The sequence below is a fragment of the Triturus cristatus genome, chromosome 12 (assembly GCF_964204655.1).
Source record: "Triturus cristatus chromosome 12, aTriCri1.1, whole genome shotgun sequence".
NCBI lineage: Eukaryota > Metazoa > Chordata > Amphibia > Caudata > Salamandridae > Triturus > Triturus cristatus.
Window position 1 is genome coordinate 306083274 of NC_140595.1, and position 22527 is coordinate 306105800.

Consider the following 22527-nt stretch of genomic DNA (forward strand, 5'->3'; position numbering starts at 1 on the left):
AAAAGAAAATAAACAAAAAAAGGAAAGTAACAACAAACTGTTGTTAAATACATAGCATAGAACTCATTAATTGCATAATTTCACAAACCGTAATCAAATAGAGCAGGGAAAGAAAAGAAAAGAGTATTGTAGAAAGAAAGAAAAGTAGCCTTAGAGAAGGTCCAGAATAAAGGACCCAGTTTTACATCATTTGTACCAGTTTGCATAGAGAGGTCTATTCCCCTTTTTAATTTTTTTTTTAATTTGTTTTTAAGTACCAAAACGAATACAAAGGTGAAAAAGTATCATACAACCACCCCGTCCCTCCCCCTCCATCCCGTTAACAGAAACAGTAAGGTTGACTTATGGTAGAGAGAGCCTGTTACAAAAAGTCTCTTGCTGCCTTTCTTAATCCATAAAGTGTATAAGATGCTCACATAAGAGTGGCTAATTTTAAACAAACAAAATGAAATGTAAGCAATGTGATGTATAATCAACATATACATAGTGGTGTCCCAGCCATAAGTCTTTAAAAGGATCAAATAGGGCAACCCTTTAAATAATCAAACACGCATACAATCAGGACAAACAAAATTAATGAACAGTTGTTTGCTAAAGGAGAAAGAGAGGAAGTTTGCCTTTCAGGGGCCCTGAGTGTGTGTCTGACTTAGCCATGCAGTTAAGGGTTCCCAAACAGTTAAACCCTTTTTTTTCCCCCCGGATACCTTTTTTAGCAAAGATAGCCTTCTCGAGGTGACAGGTCGCGACTAGTCGGGCCAATCATTGGGTAAACAGCGGAGGGTTTGGATCTATCCATGACAAAGCTATACAGATCCACAGAATTGTCATAGCTACAAAAATAAGTGCTCCAACACTCTTTCTGTTAACCTAATCTTGTGTCCCTAACAGAATAATCGTAAGGGTTAACAAAATGTCCTGAGAGAGAACTTTCCTTAAAAATTATTGTATTTTATCGAGGAATGTTGCTAGTTTCGGACAGGTTGCGAACATGTGTACAGAGTCTACACTAAACTCTGAGCACCTAGGACAAAGCATCCCTTTACCTGTTCCCCATTTAGCAATTCTGCTAGGTGTGATATACAGAAAGAAAACGGTCTTTAAAAATTGTGTCTGCAGTTTGGCCGACAGCAGGTCGCTCTGGGCAGATCGCCAGCGCTATACAAGGTGTTAAAGGGAGTATCCAGCTTAAACTGCCATTTACTTGCTATCATGGACATGTCATCGGGCATTTGGCTATTCAATGTGGTATAAATGTATGCAATACAGGGTAAAGCAGGGTCTTTTAGCTTGTCGATATGGTCAACCTTTGCGAACCCAGCAGACCGACCAGCCTTGCGGGCCAAGAAATCCCTTATGGCAATATACTTAAAAGCCTCCTGTTCCCTCAGTTTGTATTGAGTTTTAAGGTCGGTAAAGGGCTTAATTCCTTTGATGGTAAACAAATCTCCCAATTTTAAGATTCCCGGTTTATACCAGTCTTGGAGATAAGATCTCCCCAAAATAGCTGGCAAGTTGGTATTATTATTGATGGGAGAATAGTAATTTAGTCTGCCCAGCCCATAAATTATGTGTATGTTGGAAAATACTTTAAATGCACTCATCAGGGTCTTAAATCTAACCCGTTTGTAATATCCAAATGTCAATTGCCGCCACAAGCATCCCCGAGCCTCCTCCCCAAGTTATAGTTGGAAGGGAGACGGGAGTCCTGAGATTGGAATGTATGAGTGATCATGCATCAGTTCCATACTATACTGTAGAGCCGAAGCCCAGTAATACAATTTTAGATTAGGGAGCGCCCATCCACCTCTCTCCCTGGGAAGTGAGAGCAGCTTAAAAGCCCGCCTAGGTTGAGAGTATGCCCAGATAAATTGAGAGAAGAGTTGTTCAACTTTCTAAAACATTGTTTTGCTAAACTCTAGAGGGATAGCCCTGAAGAAGTATAGTAATTTAGGGAAGTAGGTCATCTTGATAACATTACACCGCCCCATTATAGTCAAGTGTAAGTTGTTTATCCGGTTAAGCGCTCTTTTAGTTTCTACCGCCAACGGGATGAGATTTTCTTCCACGATCAGGTTAGTGTTTGCGACAATAGTGACCCCCAAGTATTTCGCTTTCTGGAGAACCCAACTGTCCACCCAATTGATTTCTTTGTTTAAAATTATCTGTGTTTTACCTTTATTAAGTGTATATCCCGAAATTTTCCCGAACTCTTGTGCCTCCTGTTCCAATGCCAAGACGGCACACTTAGGATCGGGGGTCACCACAGCCACGTCATTGGCATAGGCCATGATTTTAGTGTCACCTCCGAATCTGCTCACAGCCCGAACTGATTGATTATTTTCTATTTTTTTAATGAGAGGGTCTATATATAAAGCAAAGAGCAGTGGGGAACAAGGACAGCCTTGGCAAGAACCCCGTGAGATTTCAATCTGCTCCGTTAGTTTCCCATTGATTGAAATATTGGCTGTGGGATTAAGATAAAGTGCTTGAATGGCTTGAATTGCCTTAGGCCCAAAACACATCCTTCTCATGACGCCCCAAAGAAATTGCCAGGAGACCCGATCAAATGCTTTTTCAGCATCAAGTAAAATTAGCGACATCGGGTCTCCCGATATCTGAGCTGCATCAAGTAGAGTGGTGGTACGTCGGATGTGTTCAGTAGTACCTTTCTAGGGGAGAGAGGTCTATTCCCAATGCATACTAGACCAGATCCTTTTTAACTTCATACAAAAGCGAGGGCCTCTGGCCTTAGCCAAGGCCGTTTCACATTAATAGACCTGTCGTAATTGTACCCACCATTCCTTGACAGTCGGTGCAATGAGATTTATCCAAGTTCTGGCAATACATAATCGAGCACACACAATATTGATCAAGACGAGTGGCCCTTCGTATCCCGTATACTCTTGCTTAGACCCCAGGAGAATTTTTTTATCAGTAAGTTGGAATTTGTAACCAAGACGTTCCGTGAGAAGAGAGGGTAAGTCCTCCCAAAATTGCTTTATCTTTGGACAATCAACAAACGTATGCTTTAAATCTGCTGCATACAGCTTCCATTTCGGGCAATGAAACTTATGAGGTGCTCTGGAAATTGGCCGTTTACAGATAGACTCTGGCCTATAGTATAACATGAAGATTGTCCTGAAATGCTGAAGCTTCAGACTAACAGAGATTACTGAGGTATCATGTATGTCATTCACTGTTATCTCGGATGCGAAAAGCCGGCTAAATTTGACAGATATTTGCAGGCTATCATCTTGTACCGGTAAAATAGGTTTCTGATAAGATACGCTGATTGAGATCTTAACAGATGTCCCATATAAACAGGACCATATTTCCTATGTAACCAGTTCAGCTTCCAATTTCTGCCTATATAGAAAATAATCCCTTACTTGCAAATACTGAAAAAAGGAATGCTGAGGGAATTTCTAAGGTTTGTTTATATTCTGTTTGCTAATATAATGCCCCTGTAACGTTTGTTTTTTTCAGTGAATAGATAGATAGATAGAAAGTTAGATAGATAGATAGATAGATAGATAGATAGATAGATAGATAGATATATAGATAAATAGATAGATAGATAGATAGATAGATAGATAGATAGATAGATAGATAGATAGATAGATAGATAGATAGATAGATAGATAGATAGACCTTGCATGGTAAAGTTATCTGCATTGTAAAGGCATCTGCATGGGAAAGGCATGTTTGGTAAAGGATGCATGGTAAAGCTATTGCGTGGTAAAGACTGTGTGGTAAAGGCTGTTTCCCCCACCAGAAGCATAATGAACATCATCTCCTGAAGAGAGAATGTAGTGTTGCAGACAGAGCTGCTGACTTTAGAGCTGGGGAACTAGGTTCGAGTCTCGGCTCGACAGCCTGTGATTCTGACCAATCACTTAGTGCCTAATTAGAAGTTTGGCAGTCTGAGGACCGCCAGACTCGTGGTGGTGCAGCGGTGCCAGTCCAGCCACCGCTGCACCAGCGGTCCAACCATCCCATTACAACTGGGGTGGTCGGACTACCCTGGGACCACCACACTTGCCAGGAACCCGCCGTTCCCTGGAAATGGTGCAGCGGTCAGAGGCTGCAATATGCTTAGCGGGATCACCGCGGTCCTACCAAGCATGTTACGAGTTTCCTCTCTGCTAGGGTTTTCATGGTGGTTCCACCGCCATGTAAACCCTGGCGTAGAGGAGTCAAAGTGGACCCTAGAGGGCCCCTTTGTGCCCTGTGTATGCACACAGACGGGCACAACGTGTGCCCTCCCCTGTGTGCATGCACACCAGTTCCTGCACTGCAGGCCCGTTACAGTCCATGCCATGCAGGAACCTTGTGAGGCGATCCCTTTGTGGTACCTTTTTCAAAGGCCTTGAAAGGGCGCTGCAGGGGAAACCACCCGCCAGGCTACAAAAAACTTGAAATCTGTCAGACGGCAGCGACTCTTGGCAGTGCAGGGCACTCCCACACGCCAAAAATCTTAATCGGGCCTTAAATCTCCTGTGCCTAAAAAAATGAATTGGGCCTTGCATAATGTAACTAGTTCTCATATAAAGCCCTCAAATACCTTCAGATCGAGTTCTCACTATATAAAAATGAAAAAAAAGAAGCTGTTCCATCACTTACATAAATCAGGATGTATGAGTGTGCATTACATGCGGGGTACCTGCAACTATTGCCTCTAACATCCAATGGAACTTGGAGATTGCTGGTCTTTAACCTTTGTTGTGGAGTTTATTCTCATTGACTGCAGAAGTTCGCTCTTATCCCAAGTTGTTAGAAACACCTGTCAAGCTGCTATAGGTCGAGAGCTATTTAGCTAGAAGCATTGGTCAATTCCCCTGTTCAGCTAACTGGCTAATTACCTCTCCAGGCCTGTTGTTGGTGCCGTTGTCCCACGGTTGCCCACACCACTGTGCAATATTGACAATGAATGGTAGATTCCAAGAAACAGGACTCTATCCCTACACCAAAAGCTAAAACAACATCTAATCAGTACTGGCCCACGAGCCAGGCACTATCCCCAAATATAGTCCAGTTGGCAACGAACACTGGACTATGTTCTACTGCACACCAGTGGAGCACCCAGGTCCTTTTGTATCAAGAGTGAGATCTTGCTATGTGTGGGCTATGAGTTTATTTACATTTTGAAGGCATTCCTTACCCTCAATTCACTTTTGCAATATGGTATCTTAGTGTCTGGGAGCTCTTCTCCTATTTTCCCAGACCGGCGGCGGGGGTAGGTGTTCTGGCGCAGTGATTTACAGGATAATTATCCTTGATGTGCCACAGCGCCGCTGGTACTGTTGAAGCTTGATTTAAAGTCTAATAGGATTTTCTTCTTCTGTGTTTAGGTAATTATCCTAAAACATACGTGGTAGGTAGATTACCGTCACCACCACAGGGTGTAGATAGTTTACACTTTGGTCCTGATGAATTGCCGTCTGAGCTCTCAGACAGTTTGGCAAGAAACATGTTGACCAGTATAGAGTAGAGCACTGTAATCTTAAACCACTAAATTTAAAGATAGGAGTTGCCACTCTAATTTTATTTTAATCAGGTAGGAGCCACTTCATTACAATACATTTGTGGACTACCTAACCTGTTTTAAATTGCACTTTCACCACATAACATGTACACTAACCTGGCCCCCTCACCCACACCTCACCAAACGGCAAGGAACAAAAGATATCCGCCAAAGAGCCCCATCATCGGGTGCCCGTCGGGTATTGCAGCGCTGACCCGACGAGGAGCAGTCCGGATGATGAAGCATGATACCTAGCTGGCTGGGTGTGTGAGGGCCTTAGTTCCGAAAGGAAGGAATTCCCCCGCCTCCTTACTTACCTCCATTGGAGGACTCTCTGTACTTGCCCGCTGGGTGAGACAGTTAGGAACTGCATACCCTTTCGGCTTCTGATTGTTCTGGGCTAGTATGCTGGACCTTAATTAAAGCCCTTCCTGATCCCCCCCCCTTTATTGAAGTAGCTCTGCTCCTATATGCTACAAAACTAAAATGCTTCTAACTGTAAAGTGAATCTGGAGCTTGTCTCATTTTTAACATTGGCCTTTGCTCTCAGTGTTAACTGGAAATCTAGTGTCTAGTGCGAAGAAGCGAACAACATTTTCATGTGGTAACTTGGACCTAGAAAGAGGTAGGACCGCCTGGTTTTCTATGTACATCACATTTTAAGTGTACTTTTTGGCTTACTTGCTCTTAAAGTAATTTCGTTTTTAAAAGTAAATGACTGGACTAAACATTTGATATAAACTGTTATGTATGGTGTCACCTGCCATTCTGAGTTTCAAAACTATAAGCAGTGACTGCTCGATGCTGATACCCTGAGAGAATCAAGTGCTAACAGAGAGTTCTTTATGATTCATTTGGAGCGTGGCAGTAGTGTGACCCAGGGACACCAGTGGTAAATTACATTTCCCACACTGGGTAAGGTCCAATAACCCCCAACTAGCCAGGGCCCGGAGAAAAGGCCTCACACTTTCCTTCAGACCTAACTTTATAAACTATAACATCTTAAAAAATCTATTTGGAAAAATGTTTCATGAAACCTTCGGCCCATTTTTCCAAACATGTCTTCGTAGAAAATACATGCAAGCCCCCCTCAAAACGGTTAGCTACCTCAGTATGCTTGTTTGCTCAGTGACGTAAGCATCGCTAAGTTCTGTGATATTCATCTCTACTCGACTGAGGCCAGCAACCCACTCTGAACATTGTTCCACCACCAGGGATCTACAGCGCATAGCCGAATACCAGCATGGTCATTATCTGGTGTTATATTGTCTGTGATGCCCTTTGTCTCCCTACCTACAAGAGAATGCATTTTACCAGGCTCAAGGGTGGTGCGACCGGTGCCACCGCACCGGGTGCTGGCTTCCCGGGGGCGCTGTGTTTGCAAGTTTATTATGTTCTTAAAACACCTGCTGCAGCGTTCCTTTCCTCCAGCAATTACCAGGCCTCACAAAAATTTTCAAGATAACTCCTGTGATTAATTATCTTCCTGGAGAGAGATTTGCGTTGTGTATAGTTGAGGTTTTGACTTATGTGAAGTTAGTGCAGAGGGTTAATATGCCTGCTGCAAAGAACGTGTACCAAGTAGATCACAGAGTGCATATAATGTAAACAGATCAGCAGGTTACTGCTTCTAAGAGACATCCTTTTGTTACTTGCAATTTATAACATAAAGTCCTAATATAGAACAGTGAGCTATTAACTTTCATCATAGAACTGCATACACGCTGCAAAGTATACATTAGATTAGAACATTGATTAATGTTGCAAAAAGTGTTAATTTGGCTAGAAATCGATTTTTATTATTAAAGAAAACTCCTAACTATGCTTTTTCTTTTTCGACTCTGAGTTTGTGCTTCTCCACACCAAGCACTATAAACTATAATGCCTACCAGTATGGATGACATGTTACTCCTACACTTTTAGTCCTTTGGCTTATGTGACATTTCCTATACACTGATTTACACATGTATGATTGATTGTCTCTCTGTAATGTGTGTATGATGCAAAGTGCTCTGACACCCTACACTGGTATAAGTGTCGCTTTACAACTAATTAAATGCATCTGAGAGAGAGTGGTTATGGAGACATGGTCTGTTGAAGGGTGCTAGTGAGAGAATTCTTGGTGGAGGTTGTCATTGGGGGGGTGCCAACAAACATTTTCGCACAGGGCGCCACCAGCACCAAAGCCGGCCCTCCATTTCACTATATGAGGCTATCAGAGAGCAAGCAGAATTCTCTCCTGTTCAGAAGGCTGATTTTGATTCGCTCACATTGCGAAGCCTGACATGCCACCTAGAGTTTCACTTCTGCATGAACAAACCTTTTGCAGCCAGTCGGCCAACCTTGACAATGGATTCTCTCTGCTTCTTTTAGCTGCTGCAAGACCCGTCTCTGGTTGGCTTGTACGACGCCATTGTGACTCACGCGGACAGCGGCGCAGTCAAGTTTTTCACTAGATGTGGCTTCTCCGATGATATCGTCCTCAATAGCAAGTTCAAGTAAGTACAGAGGCGAACCTGCTCCACCTTGTTATTCACATTCTTTATGTAACCACCTTTACTATGCCTCTCCAACTTAGAAATGTCGGTAAGGGCTTTCCTATGTCTACCCATGTATAGGGCTCTATGGGCATTCCCATGTCTGACCTTGGGAAGGTGTCCAAATGCTTTCCTCTGCCTTCCACAGCACAAATCGTATGACATGTCAGTCAAACATCTACCTGGTGCATAAACAAATTTCAAGTGTGGGCGCAAGCTTCTATCCAGCTGGAGACATGCCAAGAAACTGTAACTGCATCATTATAAAAACTGGAGATGAGTACTTTCTTGTCTCGCTTAACTTCCAGTTGGACACTCTACATAGATGTCCCAAAAGATACTTCCAAACTGGGACTGCAAATCAAAAAACAGCTCAGGCAAAACGTTCAAAGACGTCCCACTTTGATATTTTTATCTCTCTATCTCTCTCAATATCCCACAACCCCACCCTATTCCTGTGCTTGGTGGCTGGCATACATTTCAAGGTGCTGGAGAACATGACCGAGTCAGTAGCCATCCACAATAAACCCAGCTTCCAAAAGCTCCCGCCTCCCGAGAAAATGCCCTATTGGATAAATTGCCAATCCGGTCCTGATACTTCAACCTCAATCTGTTCTTCATTCATAGGTCTCCTCTCCTTTGTTTCATCTGCGTTAGTTAACTATATCACTTTGTTTTCAATGTCACTACTTGTTTTATTGTTTTCAACTGTGTTATGGGTCTTGCTTCGTCTGATCTCAGAAATATACTACATCTTTATCAACCTACAAGATATTAGCGTTCTTCCTTGTACTGCCTGGTATCTCAGCTCCTGTATTTACTGGACCCAAACACTGGAAGAGGCTACTGGTTTCCCTGAGACTTTCTCCGACAGTGTCAAACAAGCATTTGCAATGCAATAGGTCTCGCATTATTAAAGTTTGAGCTATTGGTGTTGCAATTTTTAGCAATGCCAATTGCTCAAACTTTAATAATGCAAGACCTATTGCTTGTTGATCTTTTTAAGAAATATATAGGTTCGTAATATTCTGTGTTTCCGGGTTGCATGAAAGCAAATCCGATTGTTGGACATATTCTGTACGCCCCTTGAGTGTGAGAGAGTTGTAGTATGTAAAACGATCTATGATTGGAGCTTTCTCGGCATCTCAGCCAATCCCGGTGCGTGCGTGGAACTTCTAAATGCTAATTGGCTGTGAAGCTACTGCTAGGCATGAACACTTTCTCAGCTGTATACTCTCCGGTTCGGTGGGTGCCACGCAGGAGGGAACTGGCTGGCTGACCAGGTGCTAACATTTGGTCTGTAGGGCATGCGCGGTACCGGTCACTTTCGCGTGCCCAGTGGCGGCGTGTGCAGCCGGTGAAGACAGCGCCTGTCCCCTTCCGGGGCTCCCGTGGTGAAGAGGGAGCCCCGGCGCCAGAGAGGAAGTGCGGGAGCAGAAGTCCCGGGTCCCAGGAGGGGGCCCGGGTGAAGGGCGGCCAGTCGCCGTTCAGGAGGATTCCCCCCGCAGACTGGGTGAGTGGGGGATTCTTCATTCGTCCAGTGGTTTGTTTCCTGAGCGGAGCGGATTTAAAAAAAAAAAAAAAAGCGAAAGTGAAACTGCATGCTGGCTTGCGAGGGAAGGGGGACAGGAGATGTGCACGACGCGTGGCTGTAAGCGCGAACACAGGCTCCAATCCGCCAAAAGCCTGCGCGTGCCCATCTCCTGTCCCACTTCCGAGGCAAGTCAGTAACAATAGATCTCGCTGGCGACAGCAGCGCTTCGCGCTGCGTTCGCCAGGCGAGACCTACATACGTTTGAAACATCATCTGCTGTACCTGGTTTTGCTTCATCTTTAGGTTTACTGCATTTTATTTTTGCCTTGCTTGAGTTTCATGGCGTTTCAATTTTCAATTAATTCTATGCTGTGTATGTTGGTAACAGTGCTTTGAAAAGAAACTGCTGTATAAATTCAAATACATGTATGTTAATATTAAGTCATAGCATGGTGCCATATTAACATATGCAACTTATCGATTCAATATAATCGTAAAGAAAAGTAAAGCAAGGTGAGCAGTAGGGAGAAAACAGGAGAAAAGCGGTGAGTGCAAACACCATTCTGGGGAAATTGGAGACATAGGGCCTGAGTATGATCTCTGTAGATGGGATACTCCATCAAATACGTGCCGGTTATCCCGTCTGTCGTATTAAAAGTTCCATAGGATATAATGGAATTGTAATACTCAGACAGGCTATCCGTATCTTTCAAGTTCGTAATCAGGCCCATATTTGTTTCGCTTATATACTCAAGAGGAACCAATTGGGTTATGGGTAAATAGAAGCTAATGCCAACTCAACAAGGAGAATATGGAATACAAGCGTAGAAGAGAATGAGTGAAGGGATGAGTTGACCAGCGTAAAGATTATAAATGAATAGGCTGCAATGGGATGTTGAAATTAGGTAGTTTTAAAGCACAGAGAGTAGATTCAAACTGAGACTAATAAGAAGGGCTTCAACGGAATCAGTACAAATAGCTTTGAAAAATCCAAGGGCAACATGTATCAACCAATTTTTGCAAACGCACAAAATGCTTTTTACATGTATCAAACTCTCTTTTGCAATTCGGTAACGTGTTCCCTTCCAAATAGCAAATTGCAGCGGTATGTAAGAATGTTTTGTGACCGCAAAATATTCGCAATTTACCACCAACTTTAAGTTGGTGGCAACCCAATCGCAAATGGGAAGGAGTCCCCAAAAGACCCCTTCCCCTTTGGAAATGGTTGTAAAAACGTTTTTAAGAGCAGGCAGTGGTCCCATGGATCACTGCCTGCTCTTAAAAAATGAAAAGAAAGATGTTCTTTTTTTTTTTTTAAACACAACCCGTTTGGATCTGCTGAGCATGTGAACTTACAAATTATCACAAACCTGAGTACCTATTATTGAGTGAAGCTGCATTGGTGTAGCATTATGCAAGCAAATGCCGAACATAATTAAATCTTCTGTGACCACCACAGTGAAGTCCAGCAAGGTGGGTGTGCCCTGGTCAGGTGTACACCATCCCCTTCCATTAAAGGACACATTTCTGCCTTCTTCCCACAGAAAGATGTCCAGTATCAGTCCTGCTGCCCATGGTTTTAAACCTGTCTTACAAGCGATTTGTAGGACAGTTAGTTTTATTGTGGTAGTTTTCCATCAGAACAATGCTAACAGCATCACAGATTGTGTCACTGCACACTATACTACAGCAAATCTGTCAATGGTCTTACTTTAACAACCTGTTTAAATACCATTAAGAACATGTTGGGATGTGAATGCCCCTTAAATGGTAAACAGGCATGAACCCGGAGTGCCACACTGCATGTAAAACTGGTATCCTAATTTTTAGTTTGGCCCTGTAATCACAATAATCTAACGTATGCAGAGGCCTAGGTCTGCCCATGCTAACATGAGGTTCAAAACCTCTCCTGTGACTGAGAGGGACACACCAAAAGGGCTGTCATGAATGACATGGGCTACTGCCCATGTCTAGGGGTAATGACATAAAGAGGTGATGTCAGCATCCCGCGTTTTTGTGAATCATTAGTATGACTAAACCTCTCAATTTTCTGTGTCAAAGGAGAGTGCGGTCTACTGACACCCTCTTGTTTAAACTTTTCTGTGAGTCTCAGACCATTGCACTGACATTCAGTGCTTGTTGAATGTGATTATGTGCAGTGGATGTGTAGTACATATGTGGTAGTAATACTCTATGTATGGTGAGTCTAAGTACTAGGACTGGTGGGATCCATTTTGGATGGTTCCTGGTTTAGCCTGAAACAAGATGGAGCGTGGATACAGCTTCCCCAGACAGTGGGAGTCTATTGACTACATTTGTGTGGTTGGAGGGTGGAGACCCTGACACTGAATTCAGAGTATGGAGATGACGATCCTTTCTGAAATTCAATGAAGCCCTTGTTAGGAGAGTGCTGCTGATTAGTTCTTCCTGAGCACTGACATTTGTTGGATTGTAGAGGTGGGGGTAGGACTGCAGTTTCTGTTGTTCATGGTAAGAATGTTTCTAGGCAGAGCCAGGCCTTTTGTCTGTTCCTGATTTCTTCTCCAGAAAGGCTGATGATAGCCAGTTGCAGAGATCTCACACTTCAGTGTGCCCTTGCTTTGTATACTCCTGCTTGGAGCCAGCATAATTGCTACCCGCTGTGAGAGCCCTAACCTTGCAGAAACGCTTTGTCTGAGAGGCAGCCAGAAAATTACATTTGAAAGAGAAATAACCCAAACTGGTTTTGGAACCTTAGACAGTGGCTTTACATCCCCTGTCTGGAAAATGAGTATAAAAGTAGGTTCCGAACCACTCTACTTTGCTCCAGTTCCAAATTCTTCATGACTAAAGAAGAGAGCGATCCCCAGAGTACTCATAGGACTGCTGTGTGACCATGGCTGATATCTGCTCGACAGCCATTCTCCGATACAGTAAGAGGACAACCCCTGAAGTCAGCACTTCTTCCTGGAAGAGATGAGGGTCTGCCTAGAACCAGGGAGACTGTTTGCTGAGAGAGTGTCGGAGAGTGCCTTACCATGCAGGGGGAGAGACTGTTTAGGAGATTAAGCCCAGCTTGTTCTAATCATGAGAAAAACCCTGAGGAAGCTGCCTGAGAGAGGGAACCAGGATGGACCTGTGTTGTTAAGAGTCTCCCAGGTCGTTCCCTTTCTTAACTGCATCAAGACTTTCAAGAATGAAGCATCTATATGTCATCTTGTATATGTCTGTGTGCCTAGGAGACTGCTGCTGTCCGACATTGGAGATGAAGATCACTCATCACCACCAATGCAGAAGCCCTGAGCAGCCTGGAAGCTGCAACTGCCAAAGATGCTCATACTCTGAAGACCCTGCTTGGAGGGTAAAGTTGCTGTGATTGAGGGCCTGTCTGGATCCCGCCAGGGGAGCTGCAACTGCTGAATGTGGATGCCTGCTGAGTAACACGCTGCACTGATTCTGCCCAGCAGCTCCTGTTCATGAAAGTCACTGCACCCGTGTCAGTGAAGCCGCCGCTGCAGGAGCAGGTGTGTACAACACGCCCAACTACACCGGAGGCAGCCTCACAACTGAGCAGGGTCTAGCTGTGAGCAGATCAGGAAACCGAGTGCACAGAGAAATTCTTCTGTATGAATATAAGACTTTTGCCACGGTGAACTCTAGTCCGCAAAATCCATTGAACTGACTGATACACCAAACCAGTGGTTAATCCAGAGTGAACTGCACTGGTGCCTAACTAATGCCTATATCCATTCCACAAACCAGGTATTGTAGACATTGGTTAACACATATAGCAGGGAGAGGGCACTGCAGGGGGTGTAGTGCCTCACCAAGCAACGTAGATGAGTTTACAGTCCTGCACCTGAAACTTCTATTGACCTGTGTAGTATTTCATTTTGCAGTGAGGTGAAAGAACTCTCTTGTAACTAAGTGGCAAACACTGGCCTGAGTTATGCATTATTGTGTCTTTTGTTTGCATAATGAGTTCTTAGCTGTACCTCCCAGAGAAGCCTTTGGCTGTTCACCCTCACTGCCCTGAGAGTCAAGTGTGGAAATGGTTGCATTTGTCCCAGTTTGCAGCGCCATAGTACGACGGACCACAGAACGCCAGCGGCAAAGGAGGACAACCACTACGGTTGGGCCAGCGGCAAAGGATCACTGCCACTAGGGTTGGGCCAGCGGCAAAGGATCACAGCGACTAGGGTTGGGCCAGCGGCAAAGGATCACAACCACTACGGTTGGGCCAGCGGCAAAGGATGACAACCACTACGGTTGGGCCAGCGGCAAAGGATGACAACCACTACGGTTGGGCCAGTGGCAAATGATGACAACCACTACGGTTGGGCCAGCGATAAAGGATCACAGCCGCGACGGTTAGGCCAGCGGCAAAGGATCACAGCCACTACGGTTGGGCCAGCGGCAAAGGATCACAACCACTACCGTTGGGCCAGCGGCAAAGGATCACAGCCACTACGGTTGGGCCAGCGATAAAGGATCACAGCCACTACGGATGGGCCAGCGGCAAAGGATCACAATCACTACAGTTGGACTAGCGGCAAAGGATCACAACCACGACGGTTAGGCCAGCGGCAAAGGATCACAGCCACTACGGTTGGGCCAGCGGCAAAGGATCACAACCACTACCGTTGGGCCAGCGGCAAAGGATCACAACCTCTACGGTTGGGGCCAGTGGCAAAGGACCACAGCCACAAGGGTTGGGCCAGCGGCAAAGGATCACAACCACTACGGTTGGGCCAGTGGCAAAGGATGACAACCACTACCGTTGGGCCAGCGGCAAAGGATCACAGCTACTAGGGTTGGGCCAGCGGCAAAGGATCACAACCACTACGGTTGGGCCAGCGGCAAAGGATCACAGCCACTACGGTTGGGCCAGCGGCAAGGATGACAACCACTACGGTTGGGGCCAGCGGCAAAGGATGACAACCACTACGGTTGGGCCAGTGGCAAAGGATCACAGCCACTAGGGTTGGGCCAGCGGCAAAGGATCACAGCCACTACGGTTGGGCCAGCGGCAAAGGATGACAACCACTACGGTTGGGGCCAGCGGCAAAGGATGACAACCACTACGGTTGGGCAAGCGGCAAAGGATCACAACCACTACGGTTGGGGCCAGCGGCAAAGGATGACAACCACTACGGTTGGGCCAGCGGCAAAGGATGACAACCACTACGGTTGGGCCAGTGGCAAAGGATCACAGCGACTAGGGTTGGGCCAGCGGCAAAGGATCACAACCACTACGGTTGGGCCAGCGGCAAAGGATCACTGCCACCAGGGTTGGGCCAGCGGCAAAGGATGACAACCACTACGGTTGGGCCAGCGGCAAAGGATGACAACCACTACGGTTGGGCCAGTGGCAAAGGATCACAGCGTCTAGGGTTGGGCCAGCGGCAAAGGATCACAACCACTACAATTGGGCCAGCGGCAAAGGATGACAACCACTACGGTTGGGCCAGCGGCAAAGGATCACTGCCACTAGGGTTGGGCCAGCGGCAAAGGATCACAGTGACTAGGGTTGGGCCAGCGGCAAAGGATCACAACCACTACGGTTGGGCCAGCGGCAAAGGATCACTGCCACCAGGGTTGGGCCAGCGGCAAAGGATCACAACCACTACGGTTGGGGCCAGGTAGCCTCAGTGTGCTGGTGGCCCCCATGAACGGTGACTGGCAGCATGCTAAAGTAGTGTAGCTGCCAGCTGGGTTACAAAGAGTGCATAGCCCGAGTAAGAATTAGGAGTTTGACGCATTGTTGGAGAGATCTCCTAGCCAGCATAAAACCTAAGACTGTGATAGTTCAAGTGTGATTTGGCAGGAATTGTAGCCAAGTGTCCCATATGCACAAGTACAAGGGTAAACGGTGAGTGTGCCTGGTATTGCAATACCACGCAGATGTGTTTAGGTACCCACGGCGTTCATGTCACAAGCGAGCCTCTTAAAACGTGTTCATAGTCTGAGTTACTGCTTGCAATATTGCGCGGATTTCTTTTATTAAATTGGCGTGAAATTGTTATGAATTCAAGGCGCAGCGTTCACATCAGATTTATTTTTCTACCTTCAGTGATTACACATTATTTACTGGATCACAATCTTTTGTCTCGTTATTTTACGTTTTACTCGTAGTTATGGCCTCTGTGATCTCTGGCCCCCGTTGCATCGCTCACACATGCATCAGTGCACAGCTACAAGCATGGCTCGGACTGACGTATGTGCCACCTGCCGATGACAGCCGGCAATTTCACAACTCAGTGCACAGTGTGCGGCGGTGAAAACAGTTCTAACGTAGGTGTCACCGCAGAGTATGCGTGGGAATAATGCACCAGCTACGAAGCTGAACTATTGCCAAATGTCATTGTGGGTTAGGCTCCACTTCTGATTTCAGTTGCTAAAACATGCAGTTATGGTTTGTGAAAAAAAACGTGTCATACCGGGTAAGGAGTAACAGTTGAAACTCCTGCATTGGCATTCCACACACAGAAGAACTCGCGTGTTTCCCTAGCCCTTGATGTGTGAGTAGCTCAACTCAATCAGACAAGATTTGTAGAGCGCCTGCCTCACCTGTGAGGGTCTCCAGGCGCTCATCCAGCGAGTAGCTCACCCAGTCCACGATTTTGCTTTGTGTTCTGGGACGTTTATCCATCAAAAAATTAGACCACAAGTTCCAGAGTGGAAAACTCAAGTCCTGGACCGCATGAGCTACTCTCACGTGGACCTTGAAAACTTGACATATCATAATAAACCAATCCATGCAGTTCACATAAGCAACACGCACTATCAAACTGAAGCCATTTTATGTGGTGTCTATCAGAGAGCTCAGATGTCTGATGGCAGATTGGGGGATCACCAAGAGCATACAGGGGCTTGGAGCCCGCCCATTGCTTCCCATTGGTTGGCTTCACTGTCACTCTCCCTTGGTTGCTTCTTATTTGATAACTTTTTTGTCAAGCTTGTATTTGCTCTTCTATGGAGCATTGCCTCTCGTAAAAAATAATAATAATAAAAAAAATATATATATATATAATGACGTGGCAGTAGTGTAATCACATTTTTTTATTAGATATGTTGCACAGCAGCCCATGGCTAAACAAAACTTGCCAAAGCCAGTAGGTCTTGTAAGCAAGACCTATTGGCTTTGCCAATGCTTGATACTGTTGTGGCAGCTATGCATCATAGGGACTCCGCACTGAAACTCCTCTCTTATTAAGTGTTAACGCTCTTGTCCTTATTATCTGCCTTAATGTATTTAACTGAACGCAATTTCTATCGAATAGGTCAGAAATTAATAAGGTAGGTGGATTTTTTTCACCATAGTTTGATATTACGTGGTGTTGCTGTCACCTTGGTGCTCTGAAAGACATGTCAGCATTTCTACGACGAAACACCTGGTGTTTTGCGTGACTGGTCGTGTGAGACGCCTCGGGCCCATTGTAGATATCTGAGGGCGCTGTGTGCTACTGGAGCAAGCTCGTGTTTTCCTTCAGGCTTCACCTGCCAGGTCGCATTTTAAGTAGCACTGTCACCCCCTCTGAAATGTTTCTTACCAGGCAGATCTGTAACGGAAGGCAGCAAAAAGCAGCCATTCGTGCTCATAGAGATGTGGGGCAAGATGTATCAAAGGCTTTTACCCATACTGTGTCTATGGGAAAATGTGTTCATCCATATGGCCCTTGGTGAAAGCAACAATATGCAAACATTTTGCCATTTTATGATGTACCAGGCTTAAAATGTCAGAAACTGCATCCGAAATTTGCAAAATATTGTGCCCCCAATGTAAATGCCTAAAGCGCAAACCTGTGACAATTCTGAGTATTTTCTGCTCAACATAAGATTCTTTATCTATATGGAGCATCCCAGTATTTAGGTTGGTTTGGTTAGAGGTGTCAGTCTACATCAGAAGGAGATGCGGGGCCCCATGTACCATTATTTCAAATAGCGATTACCTAATTGCGATTCTCTGCAAATTTCAATTAGGAAAGCACTATTTGAATGATTGAAACTCCATGAGTTTCATATAGCGTTTCCTAACGGGTCGCAAATTGACATACCTCATTACAGTAATGAGGCAGGTCGCAATTTGCGACCCATTGGGAGTCGCTAATATCACAGGGACGGTGGACTGCTGGGGTCATCAAACCACCATGTCTGTGATTGCTTTTAAATAAATAAATCATTTTTATTAAAATGAAGCCTGTTTAACTTAAAGGAAAACAGGTTGCGTTTAAAAAAGAAAAATTAAAAGTTTTCGTTCAATCAATCAATCATTCAATCATTTGTAAAGCGCACTACATACCCGTGAGGGTCTCAAGGCGCTGGGGGGAGGCGCTACTGGTCAAACAGCCAGGTCTTGAGTAGCCTCCTGAAGGTCAGCAGGTCTTGGGTCTGTCGTAGGCTCAGTGGGAGGGTGTTCCAGGTCTTGGCGGTGAGGTGGGAGAAGGATCTCCCGCCGGTGAGTGTTTTTCGGATGCGAGGGACGGCAGCGAGTGTGAGGTCGGCAGAGCAGAGCTGGCGGTTGGGAATGTAGAAGGAAAGTCGTCTGTTGAGGTAGGCTGGGCCGGTCTTGTGGAGTGCCTTGTGTGCGTGGATGAGGAGCTTGAAGGATATCCTCTGGTTGACGGGGAGCCAGTGCAGGTTTCTCAGGTGGGGGGTGATGTGGCTGTGGCGAGGTACGTCAAGGATTAGTCGTGCAGATGCGTTTTGGATGCGTTGCAGTCGTTTGATGAGCTTGGTCGGGCTCCCACGTAGAGGGCGTTTCAGTAGTCGAGTCTGCTGCTGACGAGGGCCTGGGTGACTTCTTCTTGTGTCTGTCGGGATCCGCCTGTAGATCTTGCGGAGCATGCGGAGGGTGTTGTAGCAGGAGGAGGAGACGGCATTGACTTGCTTGGTCATGGACAGCATTGAGTCGAGGATGATTCCCAGGTTGCGTGCGTGGTCGGTGGGTGTCGGGGCTGCCTTCAGTGCCGTCAGCCACCAAGAGTCGTTCCAGGCTGAAGGGTCGGAGCCGAGGATGAGGACCTCCATCTTGTCAGTGTTCATCTTCAGTCGGCTGATCTTCATCCAGTCGGCAACGGCCTTCATTCCTTCGTGGCGGTTGGATTTGGCGGTGATGGGGTATTTGGTGAGGGAGAGGATCAGTTGAGTGTCGTCTGCGTAGGAGATTATGTTGAGGTCGTGCTGTCGGGCGACGTGTGCGAGTGGGGCCATGTAGATGTTGAACAGTGTCAGTCTGAGGGAAGATCCCTGAGATACGCCGCAGATTATCTCTGAGGCTTCGGATCGGAATGGGGGAGGCGGACGCTCTGGGTTCTGCCGGAGAGGAAGGAGGTGGTCCATTCCAGAGCCTTGTCTCGGATCCCTACGGTGTGGAGGCGTGCGCGTAGTGTGCGGTGGCAGACGGTGTCGAAGGCGGTGGAGAGGTCAAGGAGGATGAGGGCAGCGGTCTCACCGTTGTCCAGCAGGGTCCTGATGTCGTCGGTGGCGGCGATGAGGGGAGTCTCGGTGCTGTGGTTGCTGCGTAACCCTCACTGGGAAGGGTCCAGGATTCTGTTTTCTTCGAGGTATCGGATTAGTTGTCTGTTGACGATCTTCTCGCTGACCTTGGCCGGGAACGGAAGCAGAGAGATGGACCGGAAGTTCTTGAGGTCTCTTGGGTCCGCCTTGGGTTTTTCGAGTAGGGCGTTGATCTTGGTGTGTTTCCAGCTCTCTGGGAAGGTCGCGGTCTTGAGGGAGAGATTGATGACGTTGCGCAGATGGGGTGCGATGGAGCTGCTGGCTTTGTTGAAGATGTGGTGCGGGAATGAGTCTGACGGGCAGTCGGAGTGGATTGTGCTCATGGTCTTGATGGTGTCATTGATGCTCACGTTGGCCCAGGATAGCAGGGGGTTGTGGTCGATGGTGTGCGGAGAGTCAATTGTGTTAATCTCTGTCGTTTCATTTTTCAAAAGCAGAGAGTGGTCCGTGGGATCACTGCCTGCTCTTAAAAAACATTTTTATAAACATTCACAAAGGGGAAGGGGTCCCGTTTGCGAATGGGTTACCACCTACTTGAAGTAGGTGATAAAATGCAAATGATTTGTGGCCGCATATCAGTTGCAAAACATTCCTACATACCGCTGCCATTCGGTATTAGGAAGAGACGCCCCAAACATGCTTCTTCCTAATAACGAATTGGTATATAATCGCAATTCCAAATTGCGATTCGGTAACATGTTACCGAATTGCAAATTGGAATGCATACATACCATAACGCATTTTACCAGTTGCAAACGGACCGATTCTGAGGACCGGTGAGGCAGTGGTGCCAAGGATAATTCTTACTCATGGCACACTGCCAGAGAAGGACTTTGAGAAAGTTTGTTCTTTTTGAAAGCTCGGGCTCTGTGAGCACTGTTTCACTGCTGTCTAGGGATTGGAGTCTACCCAAAACTTCAAGTCCAAGGAAAGCCATTGAAGTGAGGAACAGGAGAAATCTGATCACGTTTTTCGGATCCTGTGAGAAAAGTGTGTTGTTGCATGCATGAAAAAACGCTTTCAGAGAGACAAGGTGTACTTTGGGAAGCAGGCTAGTTACCATAGTCAATCCTTGATAGCACAAGATATTGCACCAAAGTATTGAGATCATGTTGGGGGATATAGTAACAAATCCCCCACAGATGTCTTAAGTTGAACACATGTACTTTTATCCATTGCTTCTCCCTTGAACAGAGCTAGCGTGTGGTAACACTATAACACTATGGTAAGTGACTTTCTTGGGGTCCCTGTTTGTTGAGTAAGCATGCATGTGTTATTTGGGCTGCTTAACTTTGGCAAGGAGGATAAGTGCCAGTCAGAGTGGGCACACTGTTGCTTGTACACTCTACAGGAGGAAGCAGCACAATGCCATTAGCGCCAAAGGTAGGTAATTTGCCAGTTTGTCTCCTTGTTGCATAAGCATTCTATACCCAGGGTTCAGGGGCGTAGCTTAGTAAGTAAGGTTTGGGGGTGTGAGCCTCACATTCTCCAACTATCACACTGGCATATAATGTTAAACTACATTATTCGACGAGCAGGGCAGCGGAAAGGGAGATGAATGCAGATTGGTAGGGGTACTAAGAGAGAAATCGCAATCTTTTGTTAAATAACCAACATTTTTGAAGGCCTACACAGCAGAGAGAGCATATGTGTGCGTGTTTTTGTCTAAGTTTATGTAAACATTATTTCTGAATTTCAAGAGACTCCGCACCATACCCGACTGAATGCACCTGTACCCAACTGTTTGCCAGAAAATACATTTATTAGGAAGGTTTAATACCCCAAACACCCCCCTGAAGCCACGCCCCTGCCAGGGTTGTTGGCAGAGCTTTCTGACCTTCAGATGTGACGTTTAACCTCTTGAGTGCCCATGACGAGATGGTCTCGTCATGGGCCGCGGTTGCGCTGTGCCCATGACGAGACTATCTCGTCATGAACCCCGCCCGCTAATGAAAGGGCCGGCACAGGGCGGGGAAAGGGCGGGGCACTCAAGGGGTTAAAGGGCACATCGTGCCTTTTCTCCTCTATGCTCAATCCTGCACTGAGTCATGCTTAAGGGCGATCTGCGCACAGAATATTGTGCTGTACATGCAGTTGGTGCTGTGTCTTCTATGTAAGGGAATGTTAACTCTTTATGGGGCTCTGTATGCAGGCAGTACAGCACTCTGCAGTGTGTATAGGCAGGGGTGTTTTGGTAAGCACTGTGCAGAGTTAGTGTGGATCTGTGCATTTTCCCTGATCTTATTCTCAGTGCTGTCAGGTACTTACACTGTTCTTAATGCTGAAAATCGCAAATTGGTGTCCAGGGACAAGAGCAACAAGCATTGGTAAATGCATTAGGTTTCGCCTATGTGATTAATAATAAGCTGTTTTGTTGTAAGCTGTAGCTTGCTGAGTAGTTGTACAATATACGTTACAGAAAGTCTGTTAAAGTGTTATGCCTTGTTTATTTACAAAAAGGCAATATATAGTGCTGTTGATAGTGGTATAGTATAGGTAAGTTATAGCAAAATTTGGAAAAATGAAAGAGAGAAATAATCAAATTAATTGATGTCATAGCAATATTATGTGTTTAAAGGACTTGTGACAACTGTTGGGCCCAGTGCCACTGCACCTGCTGCACCATTTAAATCATGCCTGCAAGATAACTGCATTTGTGGCTGCCTGTTTAGTAGTACATTATAGCAATATTTGATGTTTAGAGGAGTTATGACAACTTTTGGCCCGGGTGCCACTTAACCTGATGCACAATTCAAATCATAACCCTATTGCCTGTAAGGTAACTGCACTTGTGACTGCCTGTTTAGTAGTGAAATATTGCAATATTTTGTGATTAGCAGGGTTTCTAGAGCTTTGGGCCCCGGTGTCACTGCAACTGTTGCATCATTGAAATCATGACCCTAGTGCCTGCAAGGTAACTGCACATGTGATTGATTTTTTAGTAGTTAAATATAGCAATATTTGGTGTGAAGAGGAGTTCTGACAACTTTTGGCCCCGGTGCCACTGTACCTGCGGCACCATTGAAATCATGGCCCCAGTGCCTGCTAGATAACTGCATTTGTGACTGCCTGTTTAGTAGTAACATTCTGCAATTATCTGGGTTTAGTGGGGTCCCTGGAGCTTTTGGCCTCGAGGCCACTGCACGTGCTGCACCATTCAAATTAAGTCCCTTTTAACTACAAGGTAACTGCAATTGTGACTGCCTGTTTATGTTATGTTAATTGTTATGTTAAAAATTCCTATAAAGCGCAAGTACACCACACGGTTTTATGGCGCTGGGGTCCAAGGAGTACTACCGCTAAGTGTTTCATTTGTATGACTGGCAAAATAGCCAGGTCTATTTAGTAGACAAATATAGTAATATTATGTGTTTAGAGGAGTTCTGACAAATTTTGGGCCCGGTGCTACTGCTCATGCTGCTCCATTCAAATCA

General features: G+C 45.8%; 1 protein-coding gene across 1 annotated transcript in view; it reads left to right on the forward strand.

The window, feature by feature from the left end:
* The window catches only part of LOC146775937 (uncharacterized), a 1457164-nt gene that overhangs the window by 1119006 nt on the left and 315631 nt on the right, over nt 1–22527 (forward strand). Inside the window, exon 10 of the mRNA XM_085639461.1 lies at nt 7898–8022. Coding sequence (XP_085495587.1) covers nt 7898–8022 — 125 coding nt within the window. The remainder of the gene's footprint in view (nt 1–7897; nt 8023–22527) is intronic.